Source organism: Rhinichthys klamathensis, unplaced genomic scaffold (genome assembly GCF_029890125.1).
Source record: "Rhinichthys klamathensis goyatoka isolate OS25496 unplaced genomic scaffold, OSU_Roscu_1.1 h1tg000255l_1, whole genome shotgun sequence".
Classification (NCBI taxonomy): Eukaryota; Metazoa; Chordata; class Actinopteri; order Cypriniformes; family Leuciscidae; genus Rhinichthys; species Rhinichthys klamathensis.
In genome coordinates, this window is record NW_026606777.1 from 718,826 (window position 1) to 734,347 (window position 15,522).

The 15,522-nt window shown below is 38.1% G+C and overlaps 2 protein-coding genes and 1 long non-coding RNA gene across 3 annotated transcripts; 2 read left to right on the forward strand and 1 right to left on the reverse strand.

Moving 5' to 3' along the window:
• The first annotated feature begins 654 nt into the window (after window positions 1-654).
• On the forward strand, window positions 655-2,116 carry LOC130101421 (ecto-ADP-ribosyltransferase 5-like). Its single transcript, XM_056267138.1, has 2 exons — window positions 655-847; window positions 944-2,116. The coding sequence occupies exons 1-2, from the start codon at window positions 782-784 to the stop codon at window positions 1,712-1,714; spliced, it is 837 nt and encodes a 278-aa protein (XP_056123113.1). The 5' UTR covers window positions 655-781; the 3' UTR covers window positions 1,715-2,116.
• An 8,081-nt stretch (window positions 2,117-10,197) lies between these two features.
• On the forward strand, window positions 10,198-11,592 carry LOC130101425 (zinc finger BED domain-containing protein 5-like). The gene has a single exon (XM_056267141.1). It carries the CDS (start codon window positions 10,198-10,200, stop codon window positions 11,590-11,592), a length of 1,395 nt encoding a protein of 464 aa, XP_056123116.1.
• A 2,143-nt stretch (window positions 11,593-13,735) lies between these two features.
• Window positions 13,736-15,223, reverse strand: LOC130101422 (uncharacterized). The gene is made up of 3 exons (XR_008808989.1): window positions 14,899-15,223; window positions 14,760-14,828; window positions 13,736-13,964 (listed from the first exon to the last, which is right to left on the reverse strand). It is a non-coding gene; the product is annotated as an uncharacterized LOC130101422 (long non-coding RNA).
• Window positions 15,224-15,522: the final 299 nt, after the last annotated feature.

Below are 15,522 nucleotides of genomic sequence, written 5' to 3' on the forward strand. Positions count from 1 at the left end.
CTTGTATATTGATTAAGCCTATTTTTGTGCAACTTATAAAAATATAAAAAAATATATATAATGCTACTTTGCCTAATAAGTTGTATTATAATATGCTATAAAATGTATGAATTTCAGGGGTTATTTTTCAAATGTTTCTTTTGGGGGCATGTCACTAACCCCCCTCCCCCCCTGCACATGCACTGATACTAAGCAGGACATTTTACAGTGTTAAAATCTGTTTTGTTTTGTAAAACACTGAGCTACATGTGTGCAGGAAAGAAGCTATGAATAAAGTTTGTGTTGTCGTCAGTACTCTCTGGTGGATTACTGGTGATACTTTATATGTTATGCACCTTTATACTTGTACTACTCTACATCTCAGAATGTGTTGTACTTTTAGTTTTCAGTGACAACAACATTCTATTCTTGGATACTTGAGAGAAACTAGCCTACTTTCATCTTTACAAAATAAACAGTATTAATATTATGTTTTGTTCCAGTTCAAGGCAGCTGTTATTAACAGGGGGAGTCTTTTTGGCTTTCTTTCGTCACAGAGTTGTGAAACCATTACTTGCCCATTTTTGGTCATGTCTATCTTCGACAACCACCTCTTCCGTATTAAAGGACACTAACGACATGTTTTTCTGTATCTTACACCCACATTTTCACTTCCTTAATTGCTTCTTAAGTGTACTGTACCGAGATCATGTTGTCCCATTGACGGGTCTTTCTGCTCGACTCCACAAGTTGCCAGAGATTATCTAACAGCTGTGTCTCCAGGTTTCTGCTTTGGTGGAAGATGGCAATGATGGTCGTTTTGGCGGCAGTGCTTCTCACTTATGGACTCTCTACAGGAATTGCAATGGTAGGGTTGCTTCATTTTTACTGCTGTGCACTAACATCCGTAAGATGACCAGAAAACAAGATTAATGTTCTCAAAATGTCTATTATTTCTTTGAAGGAGACAGGTAAATCTGGTGCTGTAACTGAGGCTAGAGCTGGGGAAAACAGTGTGCTTCCACTGGACATGGCTGAAAACTCTGTTGACGACATGTACAATACGTGCGATGTCAAAATGAAGGAGAGGGTAAAAGAAGACCTGGAGAATGAGAAGAACAAAGACAAAACCTTCAAAGAGGTCTGGGACAGCTCAGAGAAAGTGGTCCACGAAAAATTTAAGAATGTCAAATATCTAGGAAAAGATCAGATTGTAGCTATTTATTATTACACCTCTGGCAAAGACGATGCGTATCGTAATTTCAACGCTGCAGTTCGAACCCAGAGACATCAGTACGAGACCACATTCGGGTATCACGCGCTTCACTTTCTCCTGACTACTGCCATTCAAGTTGAAAGAGCCTTTGAGGAAAAACTAAAAAAAAAAAAACTATGTCTCACTGGCTACCGTAGAGTCGACGAGTACTTTAACCAAGATGTTAAAAACACAAAGTTTCGCTTTGGCTCTTTCACCTCAGCCTCCCTGGGTAATTACGGCAAGAAATTGTTTGGAGACAAGTCATGCTTTGAGATTTTCACGTGCATGGGAGCAGATGTCTCTCTCTATTCTAAATTTGAGAACGAAAAAGAAGTGCTGATTCCTCCCTATGAGGTCTTTAAAGTCGTAGAGATAAAGAAGAGGGTGGGGTCAGAGCTTCCATGTGAGGTGGTCTATAAAGTGAAGAGTACAGAGACTCCTGTTTCCAATTTGAATTGTGCTCTTTTTCCAAAGTAAACACTTTCACATGTTTTACATACAGTTTACAAAACATGTAAAATTTAGGATGCACCATTTTAAATACTGCAAATGATCTTTAACCAAGATTAATGTGAATGTGGATTTATTTGTTAACAATGACATTTGTCAACAATCTCAAATTGAGGTGTAGATTTTTTACAGTGCAACAAGTGTTTAAGATAAATATACACTAGCTGCATAAAAATTAACCCTTACAGTTGTGTCATTGTTAAACTGGATCTGAATTAAAATGTTTAAATGAATAACAAGAATTTAAATGTTGTACTACATTGTATTATTGCCCATGTCATCTGTATTTAAATTGAATGCATATCCTGTCCAATATACAAAGTTACTGTATGAAAACTGTCTTAAAAAATAATTAAACACGCTCGTGTTTCACAAGTTGTGCATGTTTATCGAATGTTTAAACACCTCGGTGTCTAACAGCTAAAACAGGAGAAGCTCTGAGTTCATCAAAAAGTTCACATGTTGATGAGTCTCCTGTCATAAAGCTTGATTGTGTCCAGTCAGATTTCTGAGAGGACTGTCTGTATGTTTGAATGGTCTTTGATGCTTTTAGGTTGTAGTAAGTCCTCCTCTTTACAAATTGATGATATTTAGTTTTGTACATGGAGAGCAAATAGTTTAAGATACTGCGCGCAAAAAGAAATGAACTCGTATTAAAGACTGACTGTAAAAAGACAGATGGAGCTGGAGCCAGAACACATGGCTTTTAAACACTAAAACATATTTAATATTTAACTGCACTTTGCTGGAAACTGCATTTAAAACACCTTTAAAAAGGCATTAGTGAGGTTGCATATCATCTGATGTGTTCAGTTCGAGCTTTTCTCAACAGTAGGAGACTTTTTGTCTCTCTTACATGGAGCGCTGCCTGCAAATTTGCTTTGAATGTAAATGTGATTTGAATGTGTACGCTAAGCTTGCAGAACTGAAGATAAGACCTCATGGTCACTGTCATGAACCAGCTCAAAGATCTGACAACACAAAGGAAACCACACATAATTAAGAATTGGTGCAGATTAAGAGTCCATCTTTACTGGTAAAAATTACAATATACTCAAAAGACCAGCTCATTTTAAACATCCAAAAGCGTCCATTCCTTTTCTACACCCGCTATTTTCCCTATTACTAAACTCTGAACTAAAGACAGAGAACATGTTATTTTCATGTGTGATTAAGATGTTTTAGCGGTGAGGAGGAAGCCAGCAGATAAACTCAGACTGAGCAGCCGAGGTCTGTGTTATCAGGAAGTTGCTTCATAAGTGACACCCATCAACTAATTTTACGTGTGTGTGTGTGTGCAGGGCCGGCGATTGCTATAGGAGAACTAGGCGGTTGCCTAGGGCGACAAATGTGTTGGGGGCGCGGGCGCCCTCTAGTGTCGCCCTTGGCCTATTTCCCACAGAATTAGAATGACAAGCGAAACATGTTTATTAAACATGATCATCCTAAGGCGCCCCTCAGCCATACGTTTAATTACTTGTCAACCTGATTATTAGATTGAATGGATGATTATTGTTGATCATTTCCTAAAGGGCGGGGCGGGGGTTAGTTGCGTTATGTTACGTTCTATGGTTACGTTAGGGGGCAAAACTCAATAGGCAACCAAAGGGTTAGAGCCAGCCCTGTGTGTGTGTGTGTGTGTGTGTGTGTGTGTGTGTGTGTGTGTGTGTGTGTGTGTGTGTGTGTGTGTGTGTGTGTGTGTGTGTGTGTGTGGATTCAAATTTCTTATGAAATAACAACTATTTTTGTTTGTCCACACAGCCCCCCATGAAGATTAACCTGAACTGCAGTGAAAAGACCAGATCATTAAAACATATCTGCATTTTAGAGTTTATAAGACATCTCAACTGATTTTCCTCCCTTTTACATAAGCATGTAAGAAAACAAACATTTTAAATGATATTAAAGACATGCACTGAGACTAAGCAGGACATTTTACAGTGTTAAAATCTGTTTTGTTTTGTAAAACACTGAGCTACATGTGTGCAGGAAAGAAGCTATGAATAAAGTTTGTGTTGTCGTCAGTACTCTCTGGTTGATAAACAACTTCTAAATGACCTCAAACACATCTCTGTCAAAGTTAAGGTACTTGTACTTTATTTTGCATGTTATGCACCTTTATACTTGTACTACTCTACATCTCAGAGATAAATGTTGTACTTTTAGTTTTCAGTGACAACAACATTGTATAGGGACTGATATTGTTTTAGAATACTATTCGCCTTATTCACCTGGCGGCCATTTTGAAAATTCGAACGCCGTTGAGGGGTACACAAACCCGGAAGTTTGACTCCAACGCAGCAGCACCAGCAATGGAAACTCCAGTGTGGACCACCAATCTTAGAGTGTGACAAAATCACAATGTTGTGTTTTATTGCGAGTGTACAAATATAAGTAAACACTTTGCAGTTTGAATGATGTCCTCTATGATCAAAATGACGTAGTATACAGAGCCGGACAGTAACGGAGTACATTTACTCGAGTACAGTACTTAAGTACAATTTTGAGGGATCTGTACTTTACTCGAGTATCATTTTTGGGGAGTACTCATGACTTTACTCAAGTACATTTGAGAGGCAAATATTGTACTCTTTACTCCAATACATTTCTATCCATAACCGTGAGTACCCGAGTAAAAAAAAAAAAAAAGTAAAAAAAAAAAAGAAAAATCTCGGAAACCCTCAATTTGTTGTTTCCCTCTTAAACGTGATTGGATTGTGCAGGCGCCACTGATTGGGACAGCCTATCAGCAATCACTTTCAGCTTTCCGCCAAAGTCAACTCCATGGTCAGATTTTATATTACACATTAATGTAAGCAAAGCATTTGGTTTGATGTTCTTGAGTATGTGGTGTGTTTAACACAGTCAGGTTCAAATGTGGCAGTGGCGTACACGAGGGATTTCTGATTTCTTAAAAAATAAACTTTAGGAGGCAAAATATATTTTTACTGATTATGTGAATTACACTGCGCAAACCAAAGTAGGCTACTACCCAGCGAATGAAGAAGGGTTGGCGCTCAGTCTCCACAGTACATAAAATATTAATTTTGTTTTATTTTATTTTTCGGGTTTGCATTTATGAGGAAAAAACAATGTTATGGACGTGTTCTCCGTTACGGACGTGAGCGCTCTGAAAACGGCATAAAAAATGCTTTAAAACTTTCACAGAGACCTCAAACAGAAAACACAAAACCTTTCTTTAACCTGAATTTCGTTTTGCATTAATTGTATCTTAATTTTAATCAATGTTTCATCAACCAATTGCCTGGGTTTAATAAATAAGAAGTAAATAGCAGACGATAGATAAGAAACGGAGGCGCCGGCCTGTGAACTGGATCTCGTCTCATAAATGAACCAAAACTGAGTGTATAAGGTAGCCTACTTGCCGCTCACAGATATGTCTACTTTTAAACAGAAAAATTCAAAACGAAAGAAAACAGACTACAGACTGCTCTCTGCTTATGTAATCCGTATGAAATGTGCATTTCTCTCTGGCGCGTTCACTACTGAAGATCGCGAGTCAGCATCGTCAACTTCATCTAGCCGACACTGACAAAGAAAACACTTGTTTATTAACAAGTGTTTATTAATAAACAATTAAAATATCTCCTTGCTATATTTTACATATTCATAATCATTCCTTTTGCCGGTTCTTTGTGACAGCTTTTAGGTGTTTTATTGGCAGCGCCACCCTTACATGTGGTGTGTGTGTGTGTGTGTGTTGTCCCCGCATTTAAAGATGGGACCCCCCAAAAATTTAATTAAATGAAATAAAGCAACATGGTAAAAAGATGAAAATGACTTGATTTTACTTTCAATTCCTTTTATATTCTCCAAGGTATTAACATTAACATTTTTCATAACTCCACGTAGGACGTTTCTGTGCATAAATGTAAGCACTGTGGCAGTAGATTAGTAATGCAATATTTAGAAAATCTACTCTTGTACTCTTGATACTCAAGTACTTTTAAAAACAAGTACTTTAGTACTTTTACTTAAGTAGACATCTGACTGTAGTACTTTTACTTGTACTTGAGTAAAATTTAGCAAGGGGTATCTGTACTTTTACTCAAGTAACAAAGCTCTGTACTCCGTCCGCCTCTGGTAGTATATTTCTATGTTTCCACTGTTCGATCGCGCACGCGTGTCTCTCTCTCTCTCTCTCTCTCTCTCTCACACACACACACAGATCGCGCCCGCTCCCCTCTCTCTCTCACACACACACAGTTCGATCAGTAAATTAGCTTCCATACGTACCTTCAATGTCGTGGATAAAACCTTCGTTCCAGTTACTGTATCAGCCTGGGGGACGTTGCAGTCAGTACTGGCCCACTGCTCCACATTTTGTACTGTTAATTTGGGCAGACAGGAAAGATTGGTGGTCCACACTGAAGTTTCCATTGCTGGTGCTGCCGCGTCGGAGTCAAACTTCCGGGTTTGTCTACCCCTCAACGGCGTTCAAGTTTTCAAAATGGCCGCCAGGTGAATAAGGCGAATAGTGATAGGCTATATTATTGGCAATGAATAAAGAGCTGTGGATAGCTTGCTAGGTTAACTATTTCTTGTATTTCGCTCTCTCACTCTAGCTAGACTATTGTTTTTTCTATAGGAAACCTAAATATCCCGTTTCCTTTACCTCAAGAAAACTAAGCTAAAGGTAAACAGGTCACTAAAAACAACTTACAATTTCACTCTGTATCACTCACTACGTGTAATCAATCTTCCTTCATTCATCTGTGTGTGTCTGCGTGCGTGCGTGTGTGTGTGTGTGTGTGTATGCAGTAGCGAGTTCAGAACAAAGAGTAGCGACAAGACGAATCCTCCAGTTACTTGCAATGCTCCGGTCTGCAACGCTCTGAAAGCTGCCCGTTTGCGGTGCATCATCTTGATAACACAACTACTCTTTGTACTTACGACTTTTCGGCTATTTTGTAGCTCGATATATATCATTTGCTGCGTCTAATATGAATCAAAAGATCAGATTTTAGCTATTTATTATTACCACCCAGATAGCATACATATCCGGGCCTCATCTGGACCAACTATGGCACATGTGGCTCAGTTCTGGCAGCAGCAAAGGTTATATGGGCCGTATCTAGCCCACACACATCAAGCCGGTTTTAGTGTGAGATGTGGCTTGCTGTGTGTGGGCCAGATCTGGCCCGTGTGCGACAAACCAGCTTTAGGATTGTTGTGTTTGGGCCAGATATGATATTTAGTATGATATTAACTCTCTGGGGACCAAGAACGCATCGGTGCGTTTTGGCAGATTTTTTTCACATAGCAGAAAAATAGACTTAAACTACTCCATCATTTCTGGTCATACAGAGTTATGAAACATATAAAAATAAACTGTTAAATGTCTACTTTTTTATGTGCCCACCTACAATCGAAATAAAATATTGTGCTTTTGTAAAATAAAGAAAATAAACAGGGTGTGCGTTCTGCCTCTCCGTGTCCGTGAACTTTTTTTCTGGAGCACGTCTCTACACTTAAAAAACCCCAGCAAATACTATTCACCCAGCCATGAGCAATATATGTTTATGATCATTTAAGTTTGCACTTTTAAATTATCTAATTTAAAACTAAAATAAATATTCCCTGTTTATGTAATCTATATAAAATGAGAGATGTGTCAGCCGTTCTCATTATCGTTCTCGCATCTCATTACTCCGCTAATGTGACACGCCCAAAGAGAGCGCGCGCTATTCAAACGCTAATGATCCGAAGCAACACATTGAGACGCCCATATAAACTCTGTAAACACACTTTATTTAGTCAGATTAATGTACTGTCGTCTTGCGCGGCTGTGAGGAATAATCCTGGGACATTTACCTACCTCAGAACAAGTGCTGGTTTATTTTCACTTCGAGGAGCGAGCTGAGCTGTAAGTGTTTTATTCTTGTGGTTTGTTCTAATCGCGATATAGAATAACGTTAGTGTCTGTAAACGCAAAAATAGCCTACTGTTTAAATTTGAATCATGTTTCTGTGTGTGTGTTTGACTAGTTTAGGATAGATTATAAAGTTTTAACTCTAAAATAGACATCAAATAAGCTTTTGTTAGCAGTTTCTGCTCATATGTTAAATATATAGTATGTTTTGTCAAAAATAAACTTATCAACTGTTATAGTGTTTGTTCCAGCTAGGCTATATCAAAATAATTAATCCTTAACTTTGAAATATGTATAATAAAAAATGTATTGGCATACTTTAAAAAATAATACTTTATAAGAGATTTATGGAAAAAGACAATTTTCTTTTCAAGATGTTTCCAACTCTAACTTTAAACCAATTCTATTGAATGGCCCATATAGCCTATTTGAACAGGATTTGTTTCCAGGTATGACTAAAAATGTGCTTTTGACTTTCATTTATATTTTGATTTTATATATATATATATATGTCTGTGTGTGTGTGTATATATGTATATATATTTTCCTTGCATTCTATCTTGTGACACAGCTGAATGAAATGAATGCATCTTTGTCTTCTCAGGTGAGAATCACCTAATTATACATGAGGGGGTTGGGCCGTTCAAACAAAAAAAATGTTTTTCACAATTTAAAGCAATCTATAGTGTTATGTGAATTATTAGAAAGGATGATTTTCAGATCATTTTGAAGCAAATACTCTAGGCCACAACATCCATTAGTCAAAAGTCTTGTGGACACATATTTAGTATGTGTTTTGTGGCCTTATTTCAGAAACTTTAATTTTTAGTTTTATCAATAAACATGCATAAACAATATTCTCTCAAAAATACAAACATGTACATACATGTTGCTCACATATTATGGTAGCCCTGTTTGTGCTAAATAGAGTGTAATTACACCTGTGCCATTAATATGTTTATAAGCAACTGAAAAAAGCACAAATGTCAGGGCATGTCAAAACATCTCAAGGACCCCAAAAACACCTTAGACCCCAGAGGGTTAATGCATGGTTATTAGGTTTTAAAATGTAAAGGAAGAAGGCTGACTTTTGTTCTTTTCCCTTTGTTTTTCTTAGATCTGACAAAGACACATTGGATTGAGTCATCCTATCTTTTTCTTAAAATCCAAATTTGTCTAAAATACAGATTTGTCTGTATCTCTTCTTAATTAACTATTCTCTTCTTGAACTTTGACACTGAACTTGAGGAATTCTAGGTAATAGCAGCTATTCTGGTTACCTTGATATGAATAGCTTATTCTAGATTGCTAAGGGCATGTTGTTTGTTTGTTAATTTATATATTGGATTATGATGGAAATAAACTGAAAAAGATACTGACATTTGCAATGTACAGCCTTATGAAAAGCAGCAATCAATTAGATCAAAAGTAATCAGAAAAAAAAATTCAGTCACCTGCAACTTCTGAAAATTCAATAAATACTTTTTTTGGACATAGTTTGCACATGCACACATTATCTGTTATCTGTTATCTGTCATTATTGAGTTACCAGAAAACTCATCAACTCCTTCTTAGTAACGGGAACCGGAAATGCATCTATTGCTCTCATCTTCTCTCTCACTGGACGCACCTGTCCTTGCCCTACTACTTTACCCAGGTATGTCACCGTCGCTCCTGCAAACTCACACTTAGCCAGATTCTATGTAAGATTTGCCTCAGTAAGACGAACCAACAGAAGGCGTAAACGTTTCAGATGTTCTGGCCATGTATCACTTACCACGATTGTATCATCTAGATCAGTGATTTTCAACCAGTGTGCCGCGGCACACTAGTGTGCCGTGAGAGATCGTCAGGTGTGCCCTGGGAAATTATCTAATATCACCTAATTAACCATTGTTGGGTGTCTGCTGTAATAAAGTGTGGCAGATAATGTAATACTCTTCTATTTCAGTGGGTGGCAGCAGAGGGCGATAAATGCCTGTAAAGACGCTGCCACCCACTGTCACGTGTCGCGCAGCAGTAGTGCGCACGTGACAGTGACAGTTTGGGATCTCAGCAAGACGAGCAAGTGACAGTGATGGAGAAGTTTTTGAGAAGGGAAAATGCAAATGCCGAACAGGGCCCTGGACAAAATTCTGACCCAGATGAAGGCCCTAGTATGAGTGGTCAAACGAAAAAAGACAAGACGGTGAGCTCGAGGCAATACAGCGAAAGCTATCTTTCATTTGGATTTACTTTCACCGGGGATGCGACAGCACCGACTCCGCTGTGCTTGGTGTGTGGTGAGAAGCTATCCAATAGCGCCATGGTGCCAAGCAAGCTTAAACGCCATCTCCAAACGAAACACCCTTTCGTTCAAAATAAGCCGATGGACTATTTTGTACACTTACGTACAAACAATGAGAAACAGGCAACTTTTTTGAGAAAAACCACAAAGGTAAACGAGAGAGCCCTCAAAGCTAGCTACCTTGTTGCTGAACTCGTAGCTAAATCAAAAAAGTCCCACACTGTGGCAGAAACATTAATACTGCCAGCTTGTAAAGCCATTGTAAATGAGATGATCGGCCCTGACGCGGCCAAAGAGATAGCTAAAGTGCCTCTCTCAGATAACACAATTGCCAGACGTATTGATGACATGTCTGCGGACATCGAAACTGTTGTTTTGGAAAAGATGCGCATCAGTAAGAAATTTGCCTTGCAACTTGATGAGTCGACGGATATTAGTGGACATTGTCAGCTCTTGGCCAACGTGCGTTTGGTGGATGGAGAAGCCATTAGAGAAAACTTCCTATTTTGCAAGGCACTGCCAGAAAAATCAACAGGAGAGGAAATATTTCGGGTCACGTCGGAATATCTTGACAAAAGCGGGTTTACGTGGGAAAACTGCGCAGGTGTCTGCACTGATGGAGCCGCAGCCATGGTCGGGCGGATCAAAGGCTTCGTAAGTAGGGTCAAAGAAAGAAACCCAGATGTTATTGTTACGCACTGTTTTTTGCACCGTGAGGCCCTCGTTGCAAAGACCTTACCAGCAGATCTAGCTCCTGTGTTGGATGATGTTGTGCACATAGTGAACTTTGTGAAAAGTCGACCTTTGAAATGTCGCTTATTTGCGTCTTTGTGTGAGGAAATGGGAGCGGAACATAAGGTCTTATTGCTCCACACGGAGGTCCGGTGGCTGTCGCGCGGCAAAGTGCTGGCCCGTGTGTATGAGCTGCGAGAGGAACTTAAAGTATTTCTGACAAACGAGAGGTCCGATTACTCAAAGCTGCTTGCAAGTGATGAGTGGTGTGCAAAGCTGGCATACCTGGCTGATATATTTCATCATCTGAATGAACTGAACACACGGATGCAAGGCCGAAATGAAAACCTGCTTACAAGCACTGATAAAATGAACGGATTCCGTTCAAAGGTGCAGCTCTGGCAACAACATGTGCAGCGTGGCAACCTTGAGATGTTCCCGCTCACCGAGAAACTGCATGATGGCAACACTGCTGCAATGTGCGAGGTGATTGGCACACATTTGAAAACTCTCGAGGAGAAGTTGTCATTTTATTTCTCTTCAGCCTTCACAGAATGCCTTGACTGGGTTAGGGACCCATACAGCTCAGCATCCATTGCTGGAAAGGACATGACTTTAAAGGAGCAAGAGGAACTCATTGAACTGAAACAAGATCGTGGTTTAAAGCTAAACTTTGCTGATCTTCCTTTGGACAGGTTTTGGTTATCTGTTGCCAAGGAGTTCCCCACTCTGGCCAACAAAGCTATTTTGACATTGCTCCCGTTTTCAACCACATATCTATGTGAGCTGAGCTTCTCAAGCTTGACTGCGATAAAAACAAAAAACAGAGAGAGACTGAGAGCTGTTGAGGAAGAGCTTCGTGTGTGTCTTTCTACCATTCCTGCCAGGATATCTATTTTGTGTTCATCGAAACAGGCCCAGGTTTCACACTAAGTGAGTATAAATACATTTAGAAACTATATTATTAACTATAGGCCTATGTATTATATGTACTGTGTTAGAGTGTCATTTTGTGTCATTTTGGTTGGTGGTGTGCCCCAGGATTTTGTAAATGTAAAAAATGTGCCGCGGCTCAAAAAAGGTTGAAAATCACTGATCTAGATATACCGTCATGCCCTCTAATCCCGCAATAATGCTATTCATCAACCTTTGAAACGTCGCCGGGGCATTTCGAAGACCGAAACTCATAACCCGGTAATAAAACAGCCAATTTGGTGTTATAAAATGATGAAACCTCACGTGCGTCAATCGGATCTGCCAGTAACCTTTTAGTAGGTCTAATTTGGTCACAAACTTCGCAGCACCGACCTGATCAACACAATCCTCCATTCTCGGCAGAGGAAAACAGTCTGGTTTTGTAACCGAATTTAGTTTCCCATAATATGAAATTATTTTTGTGCCGATAATAATGAACGTAACTTTTCAAGAAACTCATGAAAATATAAATTGAAATTGAATAAAATATCTTTAAAAAAGAATGAATCGCAAGCAATTTTTTTTACTTTGTTTTTAATACACTGCATGTTTTGCTAACTATTCCTCATATTTCTTTTACTGATCTAAACTTACAAATGCGTTTTCATTTACACTTCTGAAGTTTTCGTTTGCTTCTGAAGTTTTCATTTACGCTTCTGAAGTTTTCGTTTACGCTCCCTGAGTTTTCGTTCGCTGTTCCGACACAAATCTCTCGTGGGGGCGGGGCTAGTAGCAGTGTGTTCTCATTGGCTACTGAGTTTTTGATTGACAGCTTCTTGACCTGGAAGTGAAGACGTCAGTGTTGCGTTTACTTGTGTGGATGTGAGCGTCTGTAAGCGCAGCTTTCTATTTAATTTTAGTGATATTAAGTTATGTTTGTTTTTGAATTTTATCTGTATTTTTATACATACTGCTGCTGCTGCTACTTTGTCAACAGAATCTTTTAGGAGCGCAAGAGATCTCTTCAGTCTATTCAGGTGTAATTCTACATCAAAGTAGGCCTACTGTATATGCCTACTTAAAATATTGTGTCCAATGTTTTAGGAGAGTATTTGTTTATTCCTGATGATTCTTTTGCATGTTAGGCTCTGATTAGGTTGTGCTATTACAATTTAAAGAGAATAGCCTACTAGTATACGTGTGTGATATATTCAGCCGTCAAGAAAGTTTCACTTCAACCAGGTAATCAAGGTTGGCAACCATGGCCATCAAATTTCTCATTGTTACCATATGCATTTACACCATCAAAATGTATGATCACTTAAATAAGAGGAATTTAAACTATGAAAATTACAATCGTGGCTTGCTGTCAGATGATACAGACCTCAAAGGGCATTTCATTACATATTTCACACAAAGAATATTTTTGTTGCCATTTTTTTAATCATGCTGATAATTTTATTTATTTCATTTAGTTAATATTATCTTCTAACATTTAAAATTGTAAATATATTTGAACAATCATCAACAGGTTCAATTATGACTTATAAAATCAGTTAAATGAATTTAAATAAAAAATCAAATAAATTTTACATTCTTTATTGTCACTACAGCATATACACAAGTATCAAAGTGAAAGTCTTGGATGCGATTATGTTGTGACAGGAAAGACCAGAAGCCACAAAACATTAACTGCTTACTATACATGACATGTAATGCACTGTATTCTCATAATATACATACAAAATGCATAATTACAAAGATTTTTAAGGAATTAGTGGATTGTAACCCATGTATGACAGTTGGTCGGAAGTGATTTTTAATAGTTAAAACAGTTTACATTATTAGTATTTTTCTTATCCTATTGTTTCCCTCCAGAAGGCATTGATTCGTCCACTGAGGTCGCTTGGACATCACGCTCACTGTGTGTGGTTTTTAAAGCATCTTTAGGACTCGCAGAGATGGATTACTTTCCTTAAAATCTTAATTCGTATTTATCTGTAGAAAGAAAGTAAAATGCATCTGGGACAGCATGAGGGTGAGTAAAATAAGTGAGAATTTAATTTTTGGGTGAACTATCCCATTCATATGCTGTTGGTATGCTAATCCATGATCAGCATAGACTAATAAGAATAAACTGCAACCTCTTGTGTACTTGTAAACTGTGTTTGTTTTAATCTAGAGCTCCAAAGAAATTAAAATATTTGCTATTTTATAATATTAAAATAAAATACATCAGGTGTCTGAAGATCAGGATCCCAGTCATTCAAAGGTGATATGTCTGAACAAAGTAACATTATTGTCTGATGGAGACAGTTGATCTCTGGTATTATCACTCCATCCTCTGTGTCAGCATCAGAATTGTGTTTATGGAAAAGTTGCTCAACTCCCTGGAAAATGAGAAAGGAAATGTATTATAATCTAACAATACAAACTGCTTTGAACTCCCACATGCAGTAACAAGTTGCAGACTTAAAATAATTATTTCAAACAAATTATATAAATGTTCTAAGGGATTTTACAGTACTAAATATTTACCTCCGAGTCATGCACCATTTATCATCTGTAATACTGTTGTGTAACCAGTAGATGGCTGTATAGCCCTATAAACATTTATCCATGGCTGTGTATTCCCTAGTTCAACCTAGATGTTTTCAGTCATAATTACTTGCATGTATTAGGTTTTGCATTTGGACATATATTTATTATTAAAGACTATTAAAAATTCAACATTTTTCTCCGAAATGTTTTTTTTTTTTTTTTGCATTATTATTGCTCAAATATGGACACAGAAAAAGCATTTTGTTGCATTTTGCAGAATAAATATTGCGCCCAGGGTGATACTTCAAAATAATTGAGTGTTTACATATTATGAATAGAGACGTGAAATGTGGTCAAGTCCTGTCTCTCCTCTTTTAAAAACTCTGCATCGCAAATTAATCAGCAATTGGCTTTACATTGCTAAAGTTGAATCGGGCAGTGATTGACAGCGCTCTGGTCCAATGGCATCGGCCATTGTCTGATACAGTACTTCTTGTACTGTAGGCTACAGTACAGATACTGTACAGTACTCTAGCCCAATGTTGTTTGGGGTGGCAGGGGGGAAATATGATCTAATCGAAGACTGTAATGTAACCGTATGTAACGTTAGATAAACAAGTCATGTAATGATTGGGCTAACTTACCAATTAAATCAAGACGACACTGCTGTATAATGTTATGGGCTCTCACTGAGCTCTAATATGCCTCTCCACCTGAAAAAGCACGTACTGTATTATAAATAGTATTAGTTTAGTATTAATTAATAAAAAAAATCTGACTTACCACGAGTAGGCTATCCAGTATTCTGATATCGACGATGACAAATTATATCATTTGTCTGTACTATTCCTTCTATAAGAAATCATCTCAACAATATAGTGTAGCAGTAAATAAATACAGATATAAACTTAATATCACCTAAATGAAATAGAAAGCTGCGCTTACAGACGCTCACATCCACACATGTAAACACAACACTGACGTCTTCACTTCCAGGTCAAGAAGCTGTCAATCAAAAACTCAGTAGCCAATGAGAACACACTGCTACTAGCCCCGCCCCCACGAGAGAATTGTGTCAGAACAGCGAACGAAAACTCAGGGAGCGTAAATGAAAACTCTGGAAGCGTAAATGAGAAAACTCTGGAAGCGTAAATGAGAAAACTCTGGAAGCGTAAATGAAAACTCTGGAAGCGTAAATGAGAAAACTCTGGAAGCGTAAATGAGAAAACTCTGGAAGCGTAAATGAGAAAACTCTGGAAGCGTAAATGAGAAAACTCTGGAAGCGTAAATGAGAAAACTCTGGAAGCGTAAATGAAAACTCTGGAAGCGTAAATGAAAACTCTGGAAGCGTAAATGAAAACTCTGGAAGCGTAAATGAAAACTCTGGAAGCGTAAATGAAAACTCTG